This window comes from Corvus moneduloides, chromosome 4 (assembly GCF_009650955.1).
Source record: "Corvus moneduloides isolate bCorMon1 chromosome 4, bCorMon1.pri, whole genome shotgun sequence".
NCBI lineage: Eukaryota > Metazoa > Chordata > Aves > Passeriformes > Corvidae > Corvus > Corvus moneduloides.
The window spans coordinates 21,673,895-21,694,572 of record NC_045479.1 but is presented as its reverse complement, the minus strand read 5'-3'; the positions used below and the strand labels follow the sequence as shown (position 1 = coordinate 21,694,572).

Below are 20,678 nucleotides of genomic sequence, written 5' to 3'. Positions count from 1 at the left end.
TTTCCCTGAGGGAGGATTCAATCACTGAAATTTTTTTCGAGCATTAATGCCTTTTGCTGCAGTTAAATACAATGGATGAAGTACGTCAAGTTCTTTTCAAAGAAAGGAGATTTTGATGATCCATTTTTCAGTGGAGAAAATCTTTTATCTTAAGTTTATGCCCTTACCTACCCAAAGCTCTTTTCATTTATGTGGTGGTCTGTATTCACCACATGATGCAGCAACATGTTACTGCACAGTTGTGCTACACTTCTGAACATCTGGACAAATGTAAAACCAGCAAAGAATGTAGCATTACCTGGGACAAATATCTACACCAAGTATTTTTGTCCAAATAATTTCCCAAATTTATTCAGTATGTAGATGCATTGTAGTCTTTATTTAAGGTGCTCCTACTACCAGACAAAGCAATTAGCCAATATCTGAAATCATCTTTTTTCCCTACAGTTGTTTTTCTTTAACTGCATGTATGGTTTTCTGACATCCTAGTAGGCTTAGCAATGAAATACCAGGAATGGATAAAGCTTTCCTTATCAGGAGATATTTCATGGGTGTTGGGTATGTAGAATAGAGGGCCATAGCTTTTCTGGCAGTATAAATACTCAGTGGAGCGACTGTGTTGTTTGCTGAAGTTAGTCCAGGAAGAATTCAGGCTGCATCCTGCTCTTTCCTCAGCCAGTCTGCTCACTGGGCAACAAATACTGTGGTTTCAGAGAACTCCCTGTTCCTGTGGAGCTGTGTTCCTTGCTGACACCAAGGGAACTGCGTTCATCCTCTCTGGGCTGCTCCTGTTGTGCATGCTGTGCTTCAGCTGTGTGTTCCTTCCCAGAGCTGTGATGTTCAGAGCAAAGTTGACCATGGGCTGGCTCGGCAGCTGGTGCTGCAGCTCTGTGCTGTGTGTGAGTGACACAGTGTCTTCATGCAATTCACTTAATGGATTCAGAGAACTTGCAGAACTTGGAGCTTGGAAACAGTCCCAAGGGAGACTCTTGTTTTTAACCTCTTTTGAAGTCACAGGAATAAAACTGAATAATAAGTATTTGGTGATTTTTTTCTTATGTCTAAAATACAGCCTCTGTAAAATGAAATCATTCCTGCAAGCCACTACTGACTCCCTCTTGTTTTTTCCTTAGGGCCCCATTCCCGTTCCCACTGGCAGCAGTGCAAAGTTGCATCAATGCAAATGAGGATCAGCCCTTTATGCCAGCATTGCAGTTTAAGTCTAGGCCACTGTGAGAGTCATCTCCCATTAGCAGAGGATAAATATCTGCTAGAAATTGGAACTCAAAGGGTGAGGAGTTGTACTGCATTGCTGTGTTGTGTTAATGCAACAGAGATCAGTCTTGTTTGAATGAAGCAAAGGCAAAAAGGAAGTCAGATTAAATTCAGTCCTTTTTGAACTATTTAAACCGGTATAGGATTTAATTTTGAGCTGCTTCTTCTCAATACCTAACCAGGAAAGAGACTGCTTGGCCTGAAACAGTGAATCAATTTCATTAGCAAAAACAGTCATGTGGAAATCTGAGATTAATGTTTAATACCTACATCACTGTGTCCCTTATCCTTCCATCTTCTTCAGCAGAGTCCATAAACTATCAGCTCCAGGATTAGAGTTGTGGAAGCACTTATGAGTGCTGCTTCTCAGCCTAGCGTAGCACCCTCACTCAAAAGTGCAGGTGATACCATGGAAGAGTTTCCAAGCACATCACCTCCAGAGTGTACCGTTACTTGTGGAAGACACAGCAAAGCCTTCCCTATAAAAAGATAGAAGGAAGTCTGGCTAGTTTGTGGTTTGTTTTTCTGCTGTTTTCGAGAGGGCAGCACACTGAACGCACATAAAAAGAGCAGATAGAGCAAATCTGTGTTCTAACAGCAGGATGTCTTTTCTCTTTTTTCCCTCTGAGGTGATTCACTGGAACTCACCGAAGAAGCTGCGAGTGAAAAACAAGCATGTGGAGTTTTTCCGCAACCTCTACCTGACGTTCCTGGAATACGATGGGAATTTGCTGAGACGGGAACTCTTTGGCTGCCCCAGTGAGGCAGATGTTAACAGTGAAAATGTAAGTGGGATGTCTAAGGCTTGGTGGTTCATACAAGGCACAGGATGTCTGAAGACTTGGAGTTGGTTGTGTGGGTAGTGCGGGGCAGTGGAACTCAGGAGAACTGAAGGCAATGCTCAGATTCCCAGAGTGACACTGTGCAAATCATTTAATCTCTCTGTGCCTCAGTTCCTCACCTGTAAAACCGTTGTTTTAATCCCATCTTTACCCTGGGTTTTGCTGCTTTTTTTTTTTTGTCTACTTTGCCCTTTTAAAATCCCCAACAGACATAACATCACAAGCTGAAAATGAGGATTTGGGCTTTTATTCCTTTAGGCAATTTTGCAAATCTCACCCTTAAACCTTGCCCTGGTTTCAGCTGGGATAGAGTTCATTTTTTTCCTTAGTAGCCAGTACAGGGCTGTGTTTTGGATTCAGTATGACAGATCTGTAACTTCCCAGGAGGTCTCGTTTCTTGCTGCGTATTTGTTCAATATACAGTGATGTCAGTTTTGTCTAGGAGATACTAATGCACAAATAATGAAGAAGAAATGAAAGTATCAAGACTGCTGGATTTAGGTCTGTGACTGCAAACTACAAAATGAGCAAATGCTTCAAGGTACACATAGGCTGTGAGACTGCAGGTTTTTTTCTGTATTTCCCTTAATCAACCAAAGCAGTATTTATGTGTATCTGCATAAAATTTGCAATCAGAACCTTTCAGACTAAGCAAATCCTTTGAAAATGATTGAAATCAAGGATGTTTACCCACAGATGCATGTGTACGTGTATGCCTGTGCACTAGTACATATAATTCCAAGGTGAAAAACTGTTAACTGAAATGTTTATACACAGATGCATATGAACTCCTTGTGTATAATGTGGTCTCTGGAGATTTGTAGACCAAGTACCAATTTTGGCTACATAATGTGGAAAGGAAGTAAAAAAGGAATCTGTAACACATTATTCAGGAAAAAGAATATTTCTAAAATATGCAACGTTGTCTATATAAAAATCAATTAAGCAAAGCCAGTATCATGTACACACTAGCAATTAAGAGGTAATTGACAATCAATATCATCATTGAGGCTGGTAGTGTTTCCATTTAGTCTGTGAATAAAATGACCACAGGAGATGCCATTCCCATTTTTTTAAATACAGCAGTCAGAGATTGGGTAGATATATTTTAACCCAAGGCAAAGCTTCCCAGATACTTATTTTACCATCTCATGGTCTTCTGAAAGGAATGCGGCTTAACTGGGAGAGACAAGGAGGTGGGGGAGAACAAGAGAGAGAAGGAGAGAGAGGGAAGGCAAGTGCACCACCAGAGCAAAAGCACATGGAGGAAGAAAATCCTCTGCAAAAGGCTTTTAGAAAATCAAGTGAACTAAATGTGATAAAAGACCACTAAGAGCCTCACCCTCGGAGACATCAAGATACAAGAGACAGAGTAGAGGGTACAATAGGAGGAGAAAAGGTGACTGAGAGACATTCAAAGAAAGACAACAAAACACACCTTTATCACACTTGGAGAATGCAGGTTAAAATTATACTGGCTTCACAATATGTTGTGTGGGTTCAAAGAGCATGAATGCAGTCACAGACTGCTTGCTGTATTTTCCAGAGCTCTGTAAATCCGTAATAAACAGATGTATTCAGACGACAAGTTGCTTGGGAGCAGTGCAGAGCAAATGCAAGTCCTTGCTGTAAATGGCAGTCCTTAAAGTTTAAAACAGCACATTTTACTGAACTTGTATCTGGTTGACAGACACTGGAAATGACTAACTGTTCAAGCCTGTTTCTTATTCAAGACAAGTAGAACGCAATATGGTATATGGTATGGCTTGTGTCTGAAAAAGAAATGTAACTCATTGCACCATTTATAAATTTTATATATATATATATATATATATATATATATATATAAAAAAATACTGGAAAAAAAGAATGAGCTAGACATACAAAAATACGTGATTCCTAATTTGCCAAGAGACACCAAAAAGGTAACAGCCTGCTATCGAAACAGTCAGATATAGGAAAAAATCCAACGTCAGAAAACTTAAGAGTAGTCACTTAGGAGAAGACATTGTTTTGTATTAGTTGCCCTTGATATAAACTCCCCCCTAAACTTGACTATGTCCTTTTATTGTAGAATATAGCGAGCAAGTTTCAGCTTTGAAGTTATGAGACCCTAAGAATAGGATTATCATGAAAACTGCTGTTTCTCTTGCTCTGTCTGCTGTAGCACATACAGTGTCACAGGTGTCCTGTTAAATACAGCACATTCCCATGATCTATTGCAGGATTATCTTCAGAAGCAGAGCATCTTCTAAGGTGAGGAGAAAACCACTGTCATTCCTCCCAGTACAAGAATTAGAGGGCATGAAGTGGAAATAGCAGGTTCAAAACAAAGGCATTTCACTCATGATGAAGCTTTGAGCAGGAGGTAATGTTTCTAAAACTATACATAGCCTCAAAAATTACTCTTCTTGGAAAGAAAATCAATCAGGAGCTTTTAAGCTCTGGTGCTGAAAGTCCTTGAACCACGAGTTGAGGTCTAGGTGAGAGTTTTGAGAAATCCTTGCTATACACTCGCCCTGCTTTTACACTCCCCTAGGCAGCCAGCTCACAGCTGGAGACAGGATGCTGGCCCAGGTGAGCCTTCAGTCTCACAAGATGCATTCATAGGTTTCCATTAGGATTCATAAGCATATATGTTACATAAAAGGCAGTAACTTCTCTTAAGTCAAGTATGTACGAGGTAGGAATTGCTGTTTGAATTTTCTTTGCTTTTCCTATTATTTTCCCTCCTTTCCCTGAATTGAGACTGGCATCCCCAAAACACAGAGGGGCTTTCTTATGTTGGGCAGTGTACATGTGTAAAAGGTGCTCCTTCAGCTGCCTGTGCTTCTCTGCACTGTGGACCAGTGGACAAAATGTTAGAACAGCTCTGCTGTTTATAATTGGAGAAAATTACTTGAGCACTAAATGCACTGAGCCCTGCTGTGGAAGAAGCAGTGGCTTGGTGTGAGTCTCCCTCACAGTCTGGCTGCATCAGAAGATACCTTTTAGGTATTGTAGCAATATACCAGCCACTGCTTTTCTATAGCTTAATATTTGTAGTGATGTTTTATTTACAATACAACCTGTAATTAAGGCATCTCATTTGTAATGCAAATGTCTGTAAAACAGGAAAAGGAAGTGTGGCAGTGGGTACCGTTGGGCTGATTCTGTTTCTCTAAGGCCCCTTTACACTTCTCATCAGTACAGAGATGGCCTTAAAATGAGTGTAAATTATGTATCTTCCCTTTCTAAGGACTCTTAACAGTGCCAGAGAGATGCAAAGGGCCATTAGTTTAAAAGGTAATTGGACCTCACTTTAATCTCTCTCACACTTCCTCTGTGTATCCATGTGAATGCATGTCTGCTTAAATATATATTATGTCTATATGCATGTGGAATTATCAGTACTTCTCTTTTTCTAATGTTTGCTGAGAAAGTATAATACCACAGAGTGAATTTTAAGAGGTCTGAAGGCCATCTTCAGATAATGTACTGCACAGTCCTGATCTAATTAGAGGCTGATCTTCAGCTTCACCTAACCGGACTGTTACTAGGTTCCAAAGCATTACAAATAGGGATGGATAGGAAGGTAGGGCTCAGAAACTGAAATACTGGGGGCAAAAAAAACCAGAGGGGGCTAATTTTTCGGTTCATATAAAAAATGCATGTATGTATGTCTATGTGAGCATAAATGCTTCATCTTTTCCTTAAAATATTCAAGCTAAAAGACCCTCTGTGTGGCAGGGACGGGCTGGGAGCAGGAGCCTGCCATAGAGCAGTACCCTAAGTGCCCCTCGTTCCATATGTGCTGAAGTGAGGTCACGCAAAGCAGACTCTTCTCTGCAAGTCAGTGTTACAATCGTCCCTTTGTCTTCTGTCTGCATTCTGGGTGGGAAATTCAGAATATGAACCAAATCCTCCTGTAAACACAGTCATTGACTTGAGTGGCTCTTAGAGCATGTCCTTAGTCACTCCATCCTACTTATTTCACCCTACTTCCCCTTTCCCACTCCCTCTTTCTTATTTTGATGCAATGCAGAAGATTTTTGGGACATCCAGGAAGGCAAAGCTTATAATAGTCTCAAATTTTTACATTTTCTATTGGCTTTTAATGCTTATATCCAGCATTTTGTTCTAATGGACCTACTGTAAAGCCTAAAATATTTCAACAGGATCTTCCAGCCAATCTCTTTAGTTACTCTATGAGAAAATTATTGTAAGCCTGATTTTAGACAGAGGCACTCGCTCAACCTTTTAGCATTCTCATAAAACTTCTTTCCTGCAGACAGCTTCTCACCAGGTACTTCTGCCAAAGCATTAAATCTGAAGGTTGAATGGAGTGTCCCCTGTTAGTGAAGCCTGTGTCCTGATCCAAAGCCTGGAGCAAGATTGGTGGGAAGTGTATCACTGATTCCACTCAGTTTAAGAAAAGGACAGTAGATTCCCATTAGAGAAGACTTTCAGGAAACACAAGAGAAAAAAAAGTCTGCAGGTTTTTCTTTTCAGATTTTCAAACCAGCAATACAGAGAAACAGTGTCAAAAAAATCCAGTTGTCCCTTAACACACTTGCTTAGATGTGTGCTTACATACTAAGTAAGCTTTTACTTAGTTACTTTTTTCGTGCAAAACCAAAGATTCTTAACAGTAGCAGAAGGCTGTGCATGCCAACTTAGAGTATCCACCAGAAAAAAGGGAGATTCTAGCAAGGTGCCACACAGTATAAACAACCACACTACTAACAAATTTAGCAATTTTTGAGTGACTAAAAATAGCATGCAAATGAAGCTTCCAAGTCAGTATCACAGCCCTGAACTTGCAGTCAGACTGATGCTTTGAGTACCCTTTGCTCCTGCTGAATTTCAAGAGTACAGCCTCATTTGTAGAACTGCGATTTAAAGTTACTATTTTGTGATGTCATAGCCTTTCTCTAGTAACAACAGATGGTATATGGCAGTTTTGAGGTGAAGTTCTGACTTCCCCAGCTGCATTGTTTCTATTATTGTCACTGTTATTGTTATTAAGTGCTGAGCTGGCAGACCATCCTGTTACTTGCCTGAAAGTTGCCATTATACTGCTTCCAATTGTTTATAATATTATTAAGTGGAGGAGCACATGGGCTGGGATTTTTTTAGTCATGCTGTTATGCCCTTTTTTCCCTTTCTCACATTTTTTTAAAGTGAAACATGGGAGAAAGCTTGGAGGTTTGTCCACACCAAAAGTTCTGATGGCCTCCTCAAGAAATACTCCATACCTCAGAGAAGGGGCTGACTTTTGGGCCAGGAACATGTCTTTTGCCAACCTGGTGGAAACTTAGACAAATGATAATGCTGAAAAACCATGGCTTGCACATTGCCAGTAGTGTTTGCTTTGATTTTGAGGAGGCTCAAGTGTCTGGAGACTCTTAGGAGTGTGCATAGATACATCTGACTAGATTACATATATATATATACCAGTAATACAGCAGGGTTGGGCATGCTGCAGGCAGGGGACCTGGACAAAGACTGGTGTTTCCTGTGACTGTTTCCTCTGAATCCTCCATGCCAGGTTCTGACTGGACAGTAGAGCTGAGAGCAGGGACCTGTATTTGGTCTGTGTTCTGAGGGACATCCATTGGCCTCAGTGATGTCCAGTCAGTAGAGAGGAGAAAAGATCCAGGTTCACATACAAAAGAGATGAAATCCAGGTCAAAGGCAGAAAGGAAAGAGAGTGTTTGTACCAGGAAGAGGAAAGAACTGATGGGTGCCTGTAGGTACAGGGAGCTAGCAGAATGCATGAATAGGGAGCATGGGACGAGACACAGGGCTGGGACTGACTTAGACCCATAGAACTTGCCATTTGTCAAGGACCAATCTGAGGAAAGAAAAGCAAGGTGACCTACCTGTCAAGATGCTGTGCTGCAAGGGGGTCTGGGAACAGCTCAGCCAAAAAGGTCTGTCAAAGGTCTGGGGAAAGGAGATGCAGAGGACTGCCAAATCTGACATCTGCAGCTAAGATCAAGGGGAGTTGTACTTCGTATGTACAGAACTGTCTGAGATATTACACATGCCTAAAAATTGGATTCCCACTTGTGTTGAATATCTGCAGTCAGGATAAGCCATCACTCCCGTTTAGCAGGAGTATTAGTGGTTCTCACATGCTGCAGCACAATTCCTCTTGCCAGGTGGGTTTGCTCAGGCACTGTCCTCTTTGTCCTTAGCGCAGCTTTGTTTCACAGAAGGCTTAATTTGACCCATAGCAAATGTACAAAATTTTATGGTGCGGGAGGAATAAAAGTTTAATTGACATGGGATTAGTCTGGCTTTTATTACTGATCATTGGAGAGGCCAGAAGGACTTTATGTAGGTCATCCAAAACAAGACTGAGTGAATGCTTTTTCCTCTCTACATCATCATTTGCTTTGTTTATGCCATGCTAAAGGCAAATGTTAATTCACACACTTGAAAGTGCTAAATGTTGCAATCCAAATTGCCTGCTGGTGGGAACTGGGACAGCTACACAGGAGAAAATGAAACTGCTGCGGTTTATAACCAGATTTTAGTTATGTCCTGGGCTGGTGTCAGTTTTCATTTCAGTGGCTAAGCTGAGTTGATTTTGTGCTGTGAAACTTAACTGCACACACCTGGGAAAAGGAAAGATGATCTAAAAGTTTTAAGTTTTCATGTAAGCTGCTCAGTTCTTGTTGTGTTAGTGTGATAGTGAGTGATTTAAGTCTCATGTTGCCTCACCTCAACTTAAACACTTGATGAGAGAGCCTACATTAGGGGTTTTATCCCCTTCCCCAAGATCTAAATGGACTCTAGGCACATAACATTGTTTGTTGGGGGGCTTTGATCTTTTTTTAATATCTAATCCTTCAGAAGATACCTGATCTTGGATTTTTAATCGATCTCATCTGATACGAAGTCCTGGATTTTGGTGGGAAGTCAATTGTTTCAGTGACACAGCAGTTTAAAAAACTAAGCCAATCACAGATTTGCTTACATTAGGAACAGCCTTAGAAAGGAAGATTTGTGAGCAGAGTAACCAGTTTGCCAGTGAGAGGTACATGTTGTGTTGCCATGTATCATATGGATCTGCCATCTGTCATACAGATACCAAACACCTCATCTCACAGAAATGTGTTAGACAAGTAGACCTGGATGATCAAGGCTAAGTTGTTTCTCTGGCCAGCCTAGCTTCAAAGACTACATTTTCTGAGATGGAGCCTGATCCCCTGCCACAGCTGGTTGCCCAGAGAAATAATTTAGCCCATATTTCTTTAGGTATTTGACTCTTTGTTTTGGCATTATGCATGGCATGGTTGCCATTTTTATTTTTGAACCAAGTAGCACCATGATGCTAATGAAGGCATGTGTTTGTTTCCCACAACAGTATTTCCTGAGAGAACCTCTACCCCACACAGTCTGAAAAGAATACATTCTTCAACTGTGAGAGTGTTTCCTAGAGGTGACATTTCCCACGAGCTCAGTGGCAAGTAGCCTTAGCATTGAAACTCCTGTAGAAACACAGAATCTTTGCTAAGCAGGTACTTGCCTATGAGAATACATTCTGTCTCTCTACAGCTGAGAAATCTTTGCTGTATTAGACATATCATTATCAATATAATGGAGGCATCCATAATGGGGATGCCATCTTTTTTATCAAATTCAGCTGATACTAAGGTCCTTATTTTGATTGTGTACTGTATTTAAGCATCTGTTTGCATAGATCTGTCAGCATTCCCATTACAAACACATCTTTTCAAGAAGACATAATGTGGGAGCAAACTTTAAACCAAGCTAAGAGTTCTTTGTCTTTAAATAATGGATCCACATAATATGTAGAAAAGATTATACTAGAGAAATTTAATGTGATCGTGTAACAAAAAAATAACACGAGTTATTTATATAACTCAGAGATAAGGATATATGTGTGTCCTCTTAGACAATTTCCTGTCATTTGAATGTTTAGCATCATTAACATTCTTCATTTCAAACCTGTGTATAAAATGTCCTGTGACTGCCACCATAGCAGCAAGTTCAGGAAACGTCTGACAGGACAAAAACACAGAATGGTCAAGGTTGGAAGAGACCATCAGGATCATCTAGTTCAGCTGTCAGCCCAGCACCACCATAATCACCCCTAAACCATAAGCCCAGCTGATACATCCAGACATCCTTTGAACACTTCAGAGACGGTGGATCCACTGGCAACTCATTCCAATGCCTGACCACTCTATCAGTGAAAAAACTTTTTGTAATATCTGATCTGAACCTCCCCTGGCACAACTTAAGGCCATTTCCTCTCATTCTTTCACTTGAGACATGGCAGAGGAGACCAACCATCACCTCACTAAAACCTTCTGTCAGGTAGTTGTGGAGAGCAGTGAGGTCCCCCAGAGCTTCCTTTTCTCCAGACTAACTCCAGTTCCCTCAGCCACTCCTCATAAAACATGTTTTCTAGACCCATCACCAGCTTTATTGCCCTTCTTTGGACAGGAGGAAGGACCAAAAAAAAGCCCTGACCCTACACAATGCAGTGGAAAAAGCAAGATTTCCTTTTCCCTGTAGCAGAAGGGATCTTCTGCTGTTTGCTGCTCTCCTTCACCTCCATCACCAACTTTGTGATTTGGTGAGTTTCACCATCAAAAAGGTGGGACTCCTGAGAAACTGTGTCTCCTCTTCTCCCACACAGGGCTCAGTAGTGCACAAAGCCATACTTTAGCTCCAAGTGTTATTCTTGAGCTCATAATTAAGTATTTATAGCCTCTTAGCTTTCAACCCAAATGCAATCTGATAATTATTCAGTGACTGCCTGATTAATAACTGCTGTGCCATTAAAGTCTTCTAGCATGGTCATTTGTACATTCAGAAGGATAGTAAGGTACCCCTAAAATGTGCATTGCTGTTGTTTTAACCATTTAAATTTCCATCATCTCCTTAATAATTCTGTTAAGGGCACACTAATGTCCCTTTTCAAAAAAGAGACAGAAAGATACGAGACACTTTCTAGTCATTGATGTAAATATTGAGTTTAATTCAAGTATTATTTGAATGTGATTTAGAAAATAGAGTGCAGGCTCAGCTGAATGATGATTTGTAAAGCAGAAAGAATGAAACTCCAAGGATACGTAAAAGAACTCCTGATTTCTATTCCACCTAAAAGAGATCTTGATATCAATAGAAGTTTTGCCTGAGTAAAGATTTGTCAAGATTCAGACTCTCATCTTTCTAAAAGCAGTCCCTCTTGAGGGGTGTTTTAAGATCTGTGAAGAACAATAGCAGAAAAGAATGACAGCCTGATCCAAAACTCATTGAAATCAGAGTAGATACTTCCATTATTCAGAAAAAGATTATAGAGTGATGTACAGGAAAATATCAGGAATTATTCCATTCCATTATTTCACAAGAAAACATTCAGCTGTAAGCACTCTGGATGGCAACCATTATGCTTATAGTTCCAAGAACAACACCTCTTCTTAACACAGTATCAGAATAAAAAATACCTACATTTTCCATATTTTTTTCTTCAAGATCATGAAACTATTACTTTAATCATTCTGAGCAGGACAAAAAGATGTCTGCAATAATCTTGTTAATGAAATAGTTTTGAGGTACACTGTGCTTTTTGTCAAAATTTGTAAAATTCCTATAAAATGAGTATTTTTCTCATTTGCTGATGAATATTTTACTAATCGGCTATTCTTGTAGGATACTTTTAAGAAATTAAATATAAAAATGATACCTTTATTAGTAACCTACATTTCAGAGCAACAGACAATGAACTCAATTTCACATGTTAAAACCATAAAAAAATTTCATCTTTATAACATTTTACTGCGGGTATGACTGATTTTTCCTTTTAAATTAATGCATTTTCAATAGCCTAGCTAGATGTTTGGCTTTAAAATCATAGAATCATATAATCATAGAATAGTTTGGGTTGGAAGGGACCTTTTAGAGATCGTGTAGTCCAACCCCCAAAATAATTAGTTTAGGAATGGAATTGGTCAGCTGCATAGACATTTGGTCAGTTTTTCACTGCTACCTTTGTCCAGAGCTAAACCTTTATTCTCTTAAAGCTACACGTCTAAGAGACTTGGGATTGAATTGCCTTGAGATGCCCATTTTGACTTTGAAGGGGCTTGGTTTTCAAGGGAGCCAAGAAATTATCTACCATCCTCCAGGTTTCTCAGACTAGGTATCCAGAAGCATAAATCCAATTAAAAGTGTAAGCTTAATTCTGACACCTCTGCAGTAAAAAGAACATCATTCTCAAGAGAAGGAGTAATGATCAGTTTAAGACATTACTTTTCCAGCTGTCTGTCCATGCTGGTAGCAGCAGTTACTGCTCTCCAGAAGAGGCAGCAGAATGGGAATCTCTCAGTGCTGAATCTGCTGCTGAGTGTTGTCTAGTGGAGTATGGCTGTGACTAGTGTGAAACACTGCTTCTAGTAAGGATGAAATTATGCATCACATTGGAGCACTGACTGAAACTTGATGATTATTCATCTTGTGATAGTTCACTGTTTCATGGCTAGTCTGGATGTTGAAAGTACGTAATACAGGTAATATATAGAATATATAGACCATAATACAGTGTCCTCTCTGTGTTATGAATTTACTTGTAAGTCCTTCCTTCTAGTCTCCTGTGCAGTAACAAGAGGCTCAGGAAAACCCTGCTACTCTGTATGTTCCACTTCCATTCCTCGTTGCATCATTCTGCAAGTTCCCAGCCTCCTGGTTCTCTCTGATTTGCTAAAATAATTCACAAGGAAATGGTGTTTATGTTCCCTCTTTCCTTGCAGCTCCAGAAGCAGCTGTCTGAGCTGGACGAGGATGACCTATGCTATGAATTCCGTCGGGAACGCTTCACTGTCCATCGCACTCATTTGTATTTTCTCCATTACGAGTACGAGCCTGCTTCAGACAACACCGATGTAACACTGGTGGCACAACTGTCCATGGACAGGTAGGGAGCACCTCCTGTTCATCTGGAAGCATGAAACAGTGTTTTGTTACAGGGAAATCTAACTATGGAATGCTTTGGAGAGAGAAAAAATGCAATTTCATAGAAACTTGGATGTTGTATGTACAGTGCACACACTCTACATGAGTAGAGACTGCTGGAGCTGCAGGAGTTTTTGCTTGTTGGGATTGTCAGGCATTATTAGTTCATGGAGTTTTGCAGCAACTTAGAAAAAACAGGAGATGTTCGTAATAGAATTAGGCGAGCAGTTGTAGCTGACCCAAGTTTTTGCATGTGTTTTTCTTCACTAGAGGATGTTAGTTTTGCTTTCATTGGCATTTTCTTTGCAGAAAATTTCAATTAGCGATTTTTCCTACAGTAAGAATCAGAACTAAATATTCCAGTTTCAAATTAGGAAGTGGAAAATTATACTTTTTTTTTTACTGTGCTAGTGTGAAATGAGAAATCTCCATCTGAGCAGAGTCATTGCATCTTTATCCAAATATTGATTCTCAGAAGAACATTTCAGCTTTTAGTTCTGACGTGGAGTGGAATTTAACTGGTATTTCATTTGTGGAAAAAAATCCATTTCGTGACAAGTTCCACCTGTACCTTTCTGATTCCCACCATTGAAATTAGTTTGTCATTTTTCAGAAGCTTGAAAGTGCAGTCTGGATCAGCCAGCTTTGTGAAATTTTGTAATTGTCAGTTTGGTTTTTTTCCTCCGGCTTCTCAGTTCAAATCTAGTCCAAACTTTGTAGTTATTGCTATCAGAGCAGGTTACAAAACAAAACAGAACTCCTTGAGTATTATCCAGAAACTGACCATTTCCTTCAGCATAGCACATCCAGAATATAACACGGCATGTGAATTACACCACTGCTACGCTAGTAGAAGGTCAGCAGTTTTCCAGGAGGGTTACAGGAATTGAGATCAACAAAACATTTACAGCCTGTTTTCAAAACAAACAGAAATGAATGAGGGGTGTTCTGTTCCACTGGTGCCTCAGCACTGCACATTGTGTTATGATTTGCTGTGCACATTATTGTCTGTTCTATTGATTTTTAATTGAGGAAACATTTCTTAAGTGTTCACAAACCTTTGAGTAAAAAACTAAAGAAATAAATTAAGCCAGACCCTGAGTGAGTGCCACAGTAAATTAGTGAAGCCGGTGTGTGCACATGGTATATTTTTCCCCCCAGAATTTAATTAAAAAGAATGAGCTGGGGCTCAGTGCTGATTCACTGGCACTGATGCAAAGTCTGAGCATCTGTTTCCCTTTCTGGATCCTCACTGGGGCACATGTTTTTATTGATAGACAGAACCACACATTTTTATTCAGGAAGAACAGCCGTCCTGGTACTGTGCAGCAAAAATCTTCCCTACTTCACTGGTGTGTTGCTATAAATTATTGATTTGGGTTGGAAATACTTTCTTTCAGCTAAAATCAATAAATAATATCATACCAAAGAGCTGCTTAGCTGCTTTGTTTTCTTTCACATCTTTCAGTTACTACCTTATTTTTCTCTATCTTCTTTAAACCAGTTTTATTAAACTCCTCCTGCACAACTGTAGACATTTAAGAATAGTGTCTCAGATGTAAGATGACATGTGCATAAACAATGTCCTGTACACTACAGTCCCGAATTATTCTTTGAAATGATAATCAGAGATGAGGAAAAGCAAAAAAAACCAACTCCCAGCGCCTCCCATAGCCCTGTTGGAGGTGAGATTGACACGACTGTCATGACAGACTTAGGTTTGCCTGTCCTCTAGGCTTGAGGAATGGAAGAGAGGGATGCAGTTTGGGGGCTAACATTATTGTCTTTAGATGGAAGCTTTGAGACAGACTTCATTCAGTGTTGTTCATTATTGGGTGATTGTCATCTATTGCACTGACATGACATTTCCTTGAATAATGGCTTGGTTGCTTCACTGTGATTTTCCTGCAGGTGTTGTGGCTAGGCAGCCTTTTAAGGCTCAATATTTACCTGGGGTTCAGAAATCAGAGTAGGAGTTAAAAAAATGTGAGGTCAGAATGGGGAAAAGGAAAGACGTGATTCGCAATACACTGCTTGAAATCTGAGCGAGAACGAGTCTGAAATCTGTTGAGTATTCTTAAGAAGAAAAATAAAAATAAAGAATCTCACAGAACAGTTGAGTTCCAGCAAAATTCACTTAGCTGAGCAGACCTTTAAAAAATTTACCAACTAAATGATTATCTCATTATTATGCAGTACAGCAGTATGTTTATTTTCTCTGGAGTCCTTAAGAGAATGCATTCCTCAAGACAGCTGAAAGAACCCAAAATAGGTTGATCATGTTGTGCTGAGAAACTCATAATTCTGAGTTTTGTGGTCAAAGGGGACTTAGAACCTACAGAGAGGCGATTATGGAGGATCAGCTAGCAGTCCCTGTATCAACTTTATGGAAGTAGGGCCTGTCAATAAGAACAACGCAGTAAAATGGAGTATTCTGAAGCGTACTGAGGTGTCCAGCTGGGAACTTGTACCACCAAAACCCAGTTTCCACTTCACTATCATGAAAAGCTTTGCATTATCAGGTGTGCTGTTTCAATAAGTAATGTATGCCATTTGTCCACTGCATGGAGTGCTTAAAAGGAATTTTGTTGCATATTTTACTAGGTAAGTTTTCCATTTTTAAAAGGATGCCCTAAATTTGAGTGCTGACAGATTGGAGTCTCCTGATTAACAGATTTCCACTATGTTGGAAAAAGGCAAAAAATGTATTTTTTCCTATTTATTATTTGTGTAATCAAAATTGTAGACCCTTTATGTGCCTTTTAGATATTTTTATATTGATTTGTGTTTCAAATTCAGCTGTATGTTTCGGGCTGATAATAGCCTTTGTTTCAAAAACAGATGAAAAGAAAATGATGTACCAAGTGTAGACTAGAAAGGTAATATCTCATATCTAAGAAAAAATGATTATATCATCTTGGTATCATTCACAATCATTCAGAAACGCAGGAAAAAGCTATTAGTGTTAAGTCAGACTGTGTGTTTACTGGTATGAGTATATTATTCTTTTATTTTGCAAATCTTAGGGAGATAGTAGGAGGGGGAAATTATTTTCTCAGATTATGATAATGCAGGAAACTTTTCTTGTGTTTTGTATAAATATTAATAGGAAAAATCCAGTAATGTGGATTTGGAACAGAGTGAAGATAATAATTTTGCATCATCTACTCTTCCAGTTTTTAATAGAGTATCTAGCTAGGCTGCATAGGTAATTTCCTTTCATATTAAATCAAGAGGCTTTATAAACAGTCCTTGCTGTATTTTGGGGTGATACATCTCAATCTCTAGGCAATAAATTACCCAAAGTGCTTAAACTATTTTGACCAGGTTGGGTTTGATTTATGTTTGCATATGAAATCTTTCATTGTCAATTTCATCAATAGCATTGTAACTGCTGGAATTTTTTAAAAATACACATCAATACAACCTGTTAAAAAATGATTTAATGAAATTTGAGATAGTGCTAAAACATATACAGTTTGGTACTTTTAATGATGGTTTTGTCTGAAATGTTCTTTTGCTATTCCACAGCAATGCCACATCTGTCCTTCCTCCTCTCCTTACTCCCTACAAACAGTAAATCCCATTTCTATCGATGTGTCATCTTTTTGTCCCTTTCCCTGACAGTGAGCCTTCTTCTAGTTAATGCACATGTTCACCTAAGTCAGTATCCCCTTGACCTCTCTCTTTTAACAGCCTTTAAGATCTGACTAGCTGCCTTGCAAAACTTTGGGGAAGGTTTTCCTAAACAGGAGGTAAAACGGTCTGTGGGTGTGTACACTTCTGTCCTCCACAAGCTGATTGAAGAGCACTGTAGTGTGTTACTTTGTGGGAATAGCTTGACCTGGAATGTGAATTGGGCACTAGACACTGCTGAAGTTTATGAGCCTCCTGTCCTGTAAGTAGATCCACATGGACAGATCCCCGCAACTGCTCAAAGCTCCCATCAGATAAGTCCTGTTACCCGTGTGGGTTTTCCTGCAGCATCAAAGCTTTAGACAGAAAATGATGGTGCTTTAGGTATCTGAGTTGTGGATGTGTATATCTGATCTAGGGCCATCTTAGGCTGCAGTGGTTTTAGTGAAATAGGTATATCCAGGGTGCAGTCCATCTGTCCAGAAGGAGACCTCAAATTATCATCTTAAATAATGAATTATGCTGTAGAAATATTTACTGCTTTCCACTGCATATAAAGTGTCCCCAATCTGTCTCACTTAGAGAAAGATACCTGCATTTGATCAGGTGAACCCAGGCACAGAGCCCCAGACAGGGAAATAGCTTTTTCTTACTCTCACCCTTCCTCTTTCAGGCTCCAGATGCTTGAAGCCATCTGCAAGCACTGGGAAGGTCCCATCAGCCTGGCACTGTACCTTTCCGATGCAGAAGCCCAGCAATTCCTGCGCTACGCTCAGGGCTCAGAAGTCCTGATGAGCCGCCACAATGTTGGTTACCACATCGTGTACAAGGAGGGGCAGTTCTACCCTGTGAACCTGCTCAGGAATGTGGCCATGAAGCACATCAGCACACCATACATGTTTCTGTCTGACATCGACTTCCTGCCCATGTATGGACTCTACGAGTACCTCAGGTAATGGACTGTGAGGGAATTCCCACTGTCACCTGTGATTTGAGCCTCTCCACACCCCACCCTTCTCACATACTCCCAAAACAAAGCAGTTTGAGCAGATCTGGAAACGGCAGCTTATAAATATTTGAGGTGTTACAATGCCCAGCAAGGCACAAGAGCTTTTGGAGTAGAAGAAGGGACTGTAACTGGAAAGTAAAGCAAAATGGTTATGAAAGAAAAAACCCAGGTCTGAATGTGAGCCTCGTTAGCCATTAGAATAATCCCCTCAACGCAGCAGGAGAGCCAATTTGAAAGTTGAACTGGGTTAAGTATTATTAAATGTCCAAGAGCATCGTTCATTAGCAGAGATGTGAACCAGGCAGTTTCTCTAAACACTTCTGGTTCTTAATGTCCGTGACGGAAAAAACATGCAGAGCATTACTGAACTTGTTGCCTGTGTGACACATTCTTAAACCAGTTCCTTATCTTGAAAAGAGAGTGATGAGTCTAACCAGCTCAAAAATATGACTGCAGTGCCAGCGCCTGTCAAGGCAAAATAATTGTTCTAAGGAAACTGGGAGGAGTAACATCAATGTGTATTGTATCATACTGCATGTGAGCAGGTTGGGCTGAGCAAACTACAGACTTCTAATCCATTAATTGGGCTTTTTTTAATAAAGACCTTTTTCCCCTGCAGAGGCTGGTCATCTGAGGCCAAAGCATAGAGCAAGGAGGACACCCTGTGGCCAGACAGGAGGATGTCAGTTCCTTTATCCTGACCAGTTTTGCTTTTCATTTCTGTTCTAATTTGGTAAAAGTTGATCGAAGTGTTCCAGTGAGGGCCTGCCTGTAGGTGTTCCCTGTCAGTTCATAAACCTGGGGCTTTGGAATGTAAAGGAAAATATGCCTTCTGGTATCATAAACTTATGGAGGAGTTTCTTTGTTTCAGGCTTAACTCAGTAAGACGTGTACAGGGCCAAATTTAGCATGAAGAGGGGTGCAGTACCTCTCCTATGAGGAAGGGATGAGAGAGTTGAGGGTGTTCAGCCTGGAGAAGTGAAGGATCCAGGGAGACCTTGTTATGGCTTTCCAGTACATAAAGGGGGCTTATAAAAAAGATGGGGGCGAACTTTTTTGGCAGGACCTGTTGAGATAGGACAAGGGGGAGTGGTTTTAAACTAAAAGAGGGTAGATTTAGATGATGCACAAGGAGTAATTTTTTTGCCATGAGGGTGGCAAAGTACTGGTATAGGTTGCCCAGACAGGTGGTGGGTACCCCATCCCTGCAAACATTCAAGGTCAGGCTGGATGGGGCTCTGAGCAACCTGATCTAGTTGAAGATGTCCCTGCTCACTGCAGGGAGGATGGACTAGGTGACCTTTTGAGGTGCCTTCCAACCCAAAGCATTCTATGGCTTTCAAGATGCTGAATTTCAAAGTTGTATCATTGAAGTATTAGCATGCTGTGTCAGCTTGTTTCCCTCTTACTTTGTTGAAGGCTTTTCAGCTTGTGCTATGAGCACTCCAGAATTATTCTGTCCATTGCACACATTAGCTGTCTCTAGATACATGGAGGAAGAGTTGTTCTTCATTCCTCTCTTCTTCTGTGTCAGTGTTGCATACTGGTACATTTCTTCAGATCGGTGCTGGACACAGTAAGGATGGCAGCTGTTGATACAGGCATTTAGTGCTAAAAAAGGAACTTGTTCTTCCATGCTGCTTCACAGTGCACAGATGGGAGCCAGCAATGAAAGGGAGAGAAGACAGAATGAAGTACCACCATTTACTTGAGATACTACAACCACAGAAATAATTCTCATAGGGCGATATTGTATTACAGAACTAAATGCACCATGCTGCCACCATTGGTGATGCTTCAGGAGAAAAAAGAGATTCTCTCTGAGAGCTGTTGCATCTGAGACTTTGTGTCACCCTGCCAGCCTTCTTTAAGGCCCATACCACCTTAGCTCTGACTGTGAGTCTCTCTTGCCTGGGAATATTGAAGTTGCTAATCTGCTACTACCAGCTCTTTAAAAAATGATTGGATTTTTTTTTTTTTGCATGTGGACTAGAGGCTTTTGTTGCTTTTTCAGTAATGATTTTTCTAAGCAAAGTAGCAGGGAGGTGAGATTATTTTAAATATGGATACCCTGTGTCTTTCTGCATTGACTGTTCCCACTGCCTCTGCAAACAGCTGATTAGTGCTATCTGTCTGAATGGCAGCAATTGTTTGTTAGAGAGACATAAAACATTTTCATCCTCATTTCTTCAGATAGAACAACCATAAACAAACAGAGATAGTGTGGTATTTCAGGCATCACTTTGTACAGGATAAGCCAGGCAAGTCCCTCTCAATGAAAGTTTGCTGATTTACATATACTACATATTGTGTCTCTGCAGATAATGTATTCTCAGAAAGAAAGGAATTTTGAAAAATATTTTCAACATATTTTGGAGGTGTCATACGTGGAAGGTTACAACAGTTTTGAAGGAGAAGCTGATGGATCTAGGGGTTACCTATCCCTTTATTTATCTGTTGCTTTGCACTTAGATTTGCATTAATTGAGCTTTTTCACAGCTGCTAAGTAAAACCATTTCAGGATTTTTATCTCCATTAAACATCCTTTTAGTCCTGCCTTAGTCTTCTGTGAAGTACAAAAGGAAAGAAATGTATCATGCTAAGATTTCCTGTTTACTGTAGTTATTAAGGTTGTCTTGTCATTGCCCCAAAGGTAAAGGCTCCTTTTAGTTGCTGCAGGTAAGGTGTTTGGGTCATCCTACAGTGACTTCTAACATAAAACAGCCAGACAGGCTGCTCATCTACAGGTGTCACAGCTAGCACTGAAGTTCTTTCCTGACACATTTGTGTGAAAAAGTGCCCTTGGCTTCCAGTGACACATTGAGCATGAAGTGGGACCCGGCATCCAGTCTCCATCCACAGATTTTATACCTGTCCCCTACAACACTGTGCAGTAGTTCTGCTTATTTTTCAGCATCTCAGCAAGGGAGATAGTTCAGATT

At 40.2% G+C, this 20,678-nt stretch overlaps 1 protein-coding gene across 3 annotated transcripts in view; it reads left to right on the top strand.

The window, feature by feature from the left end:
- Nucleotides 1-20,678, top strand: part of LARGE1 (LARGE xylosyl- and glucuronyltransferase 1) — a 274,450-nt gene that overhangs the window by 233,625 nt on the left and 20,147 nt on the right. For all 3 annotated transcript variants that reach the window (XM_032105181.1, XM_032105182.1, XM_032105183.1), the window contains 3 exons: nt 1,905-2,060; nt 12,890-13,053; nt 17,401-17,679. In XM_032105181.1, the coding sequence (XP_031961072.1) occupies nt 1,905-2,060; nt 12,890-13,053; nt 17,401-17,679 (599 nt within the window). The remainder of the gene's footprint in view (nt 1-1,904; nt 2,061-12,889; nt 13,054-17,400; nt 17,680-20,678) is intronic.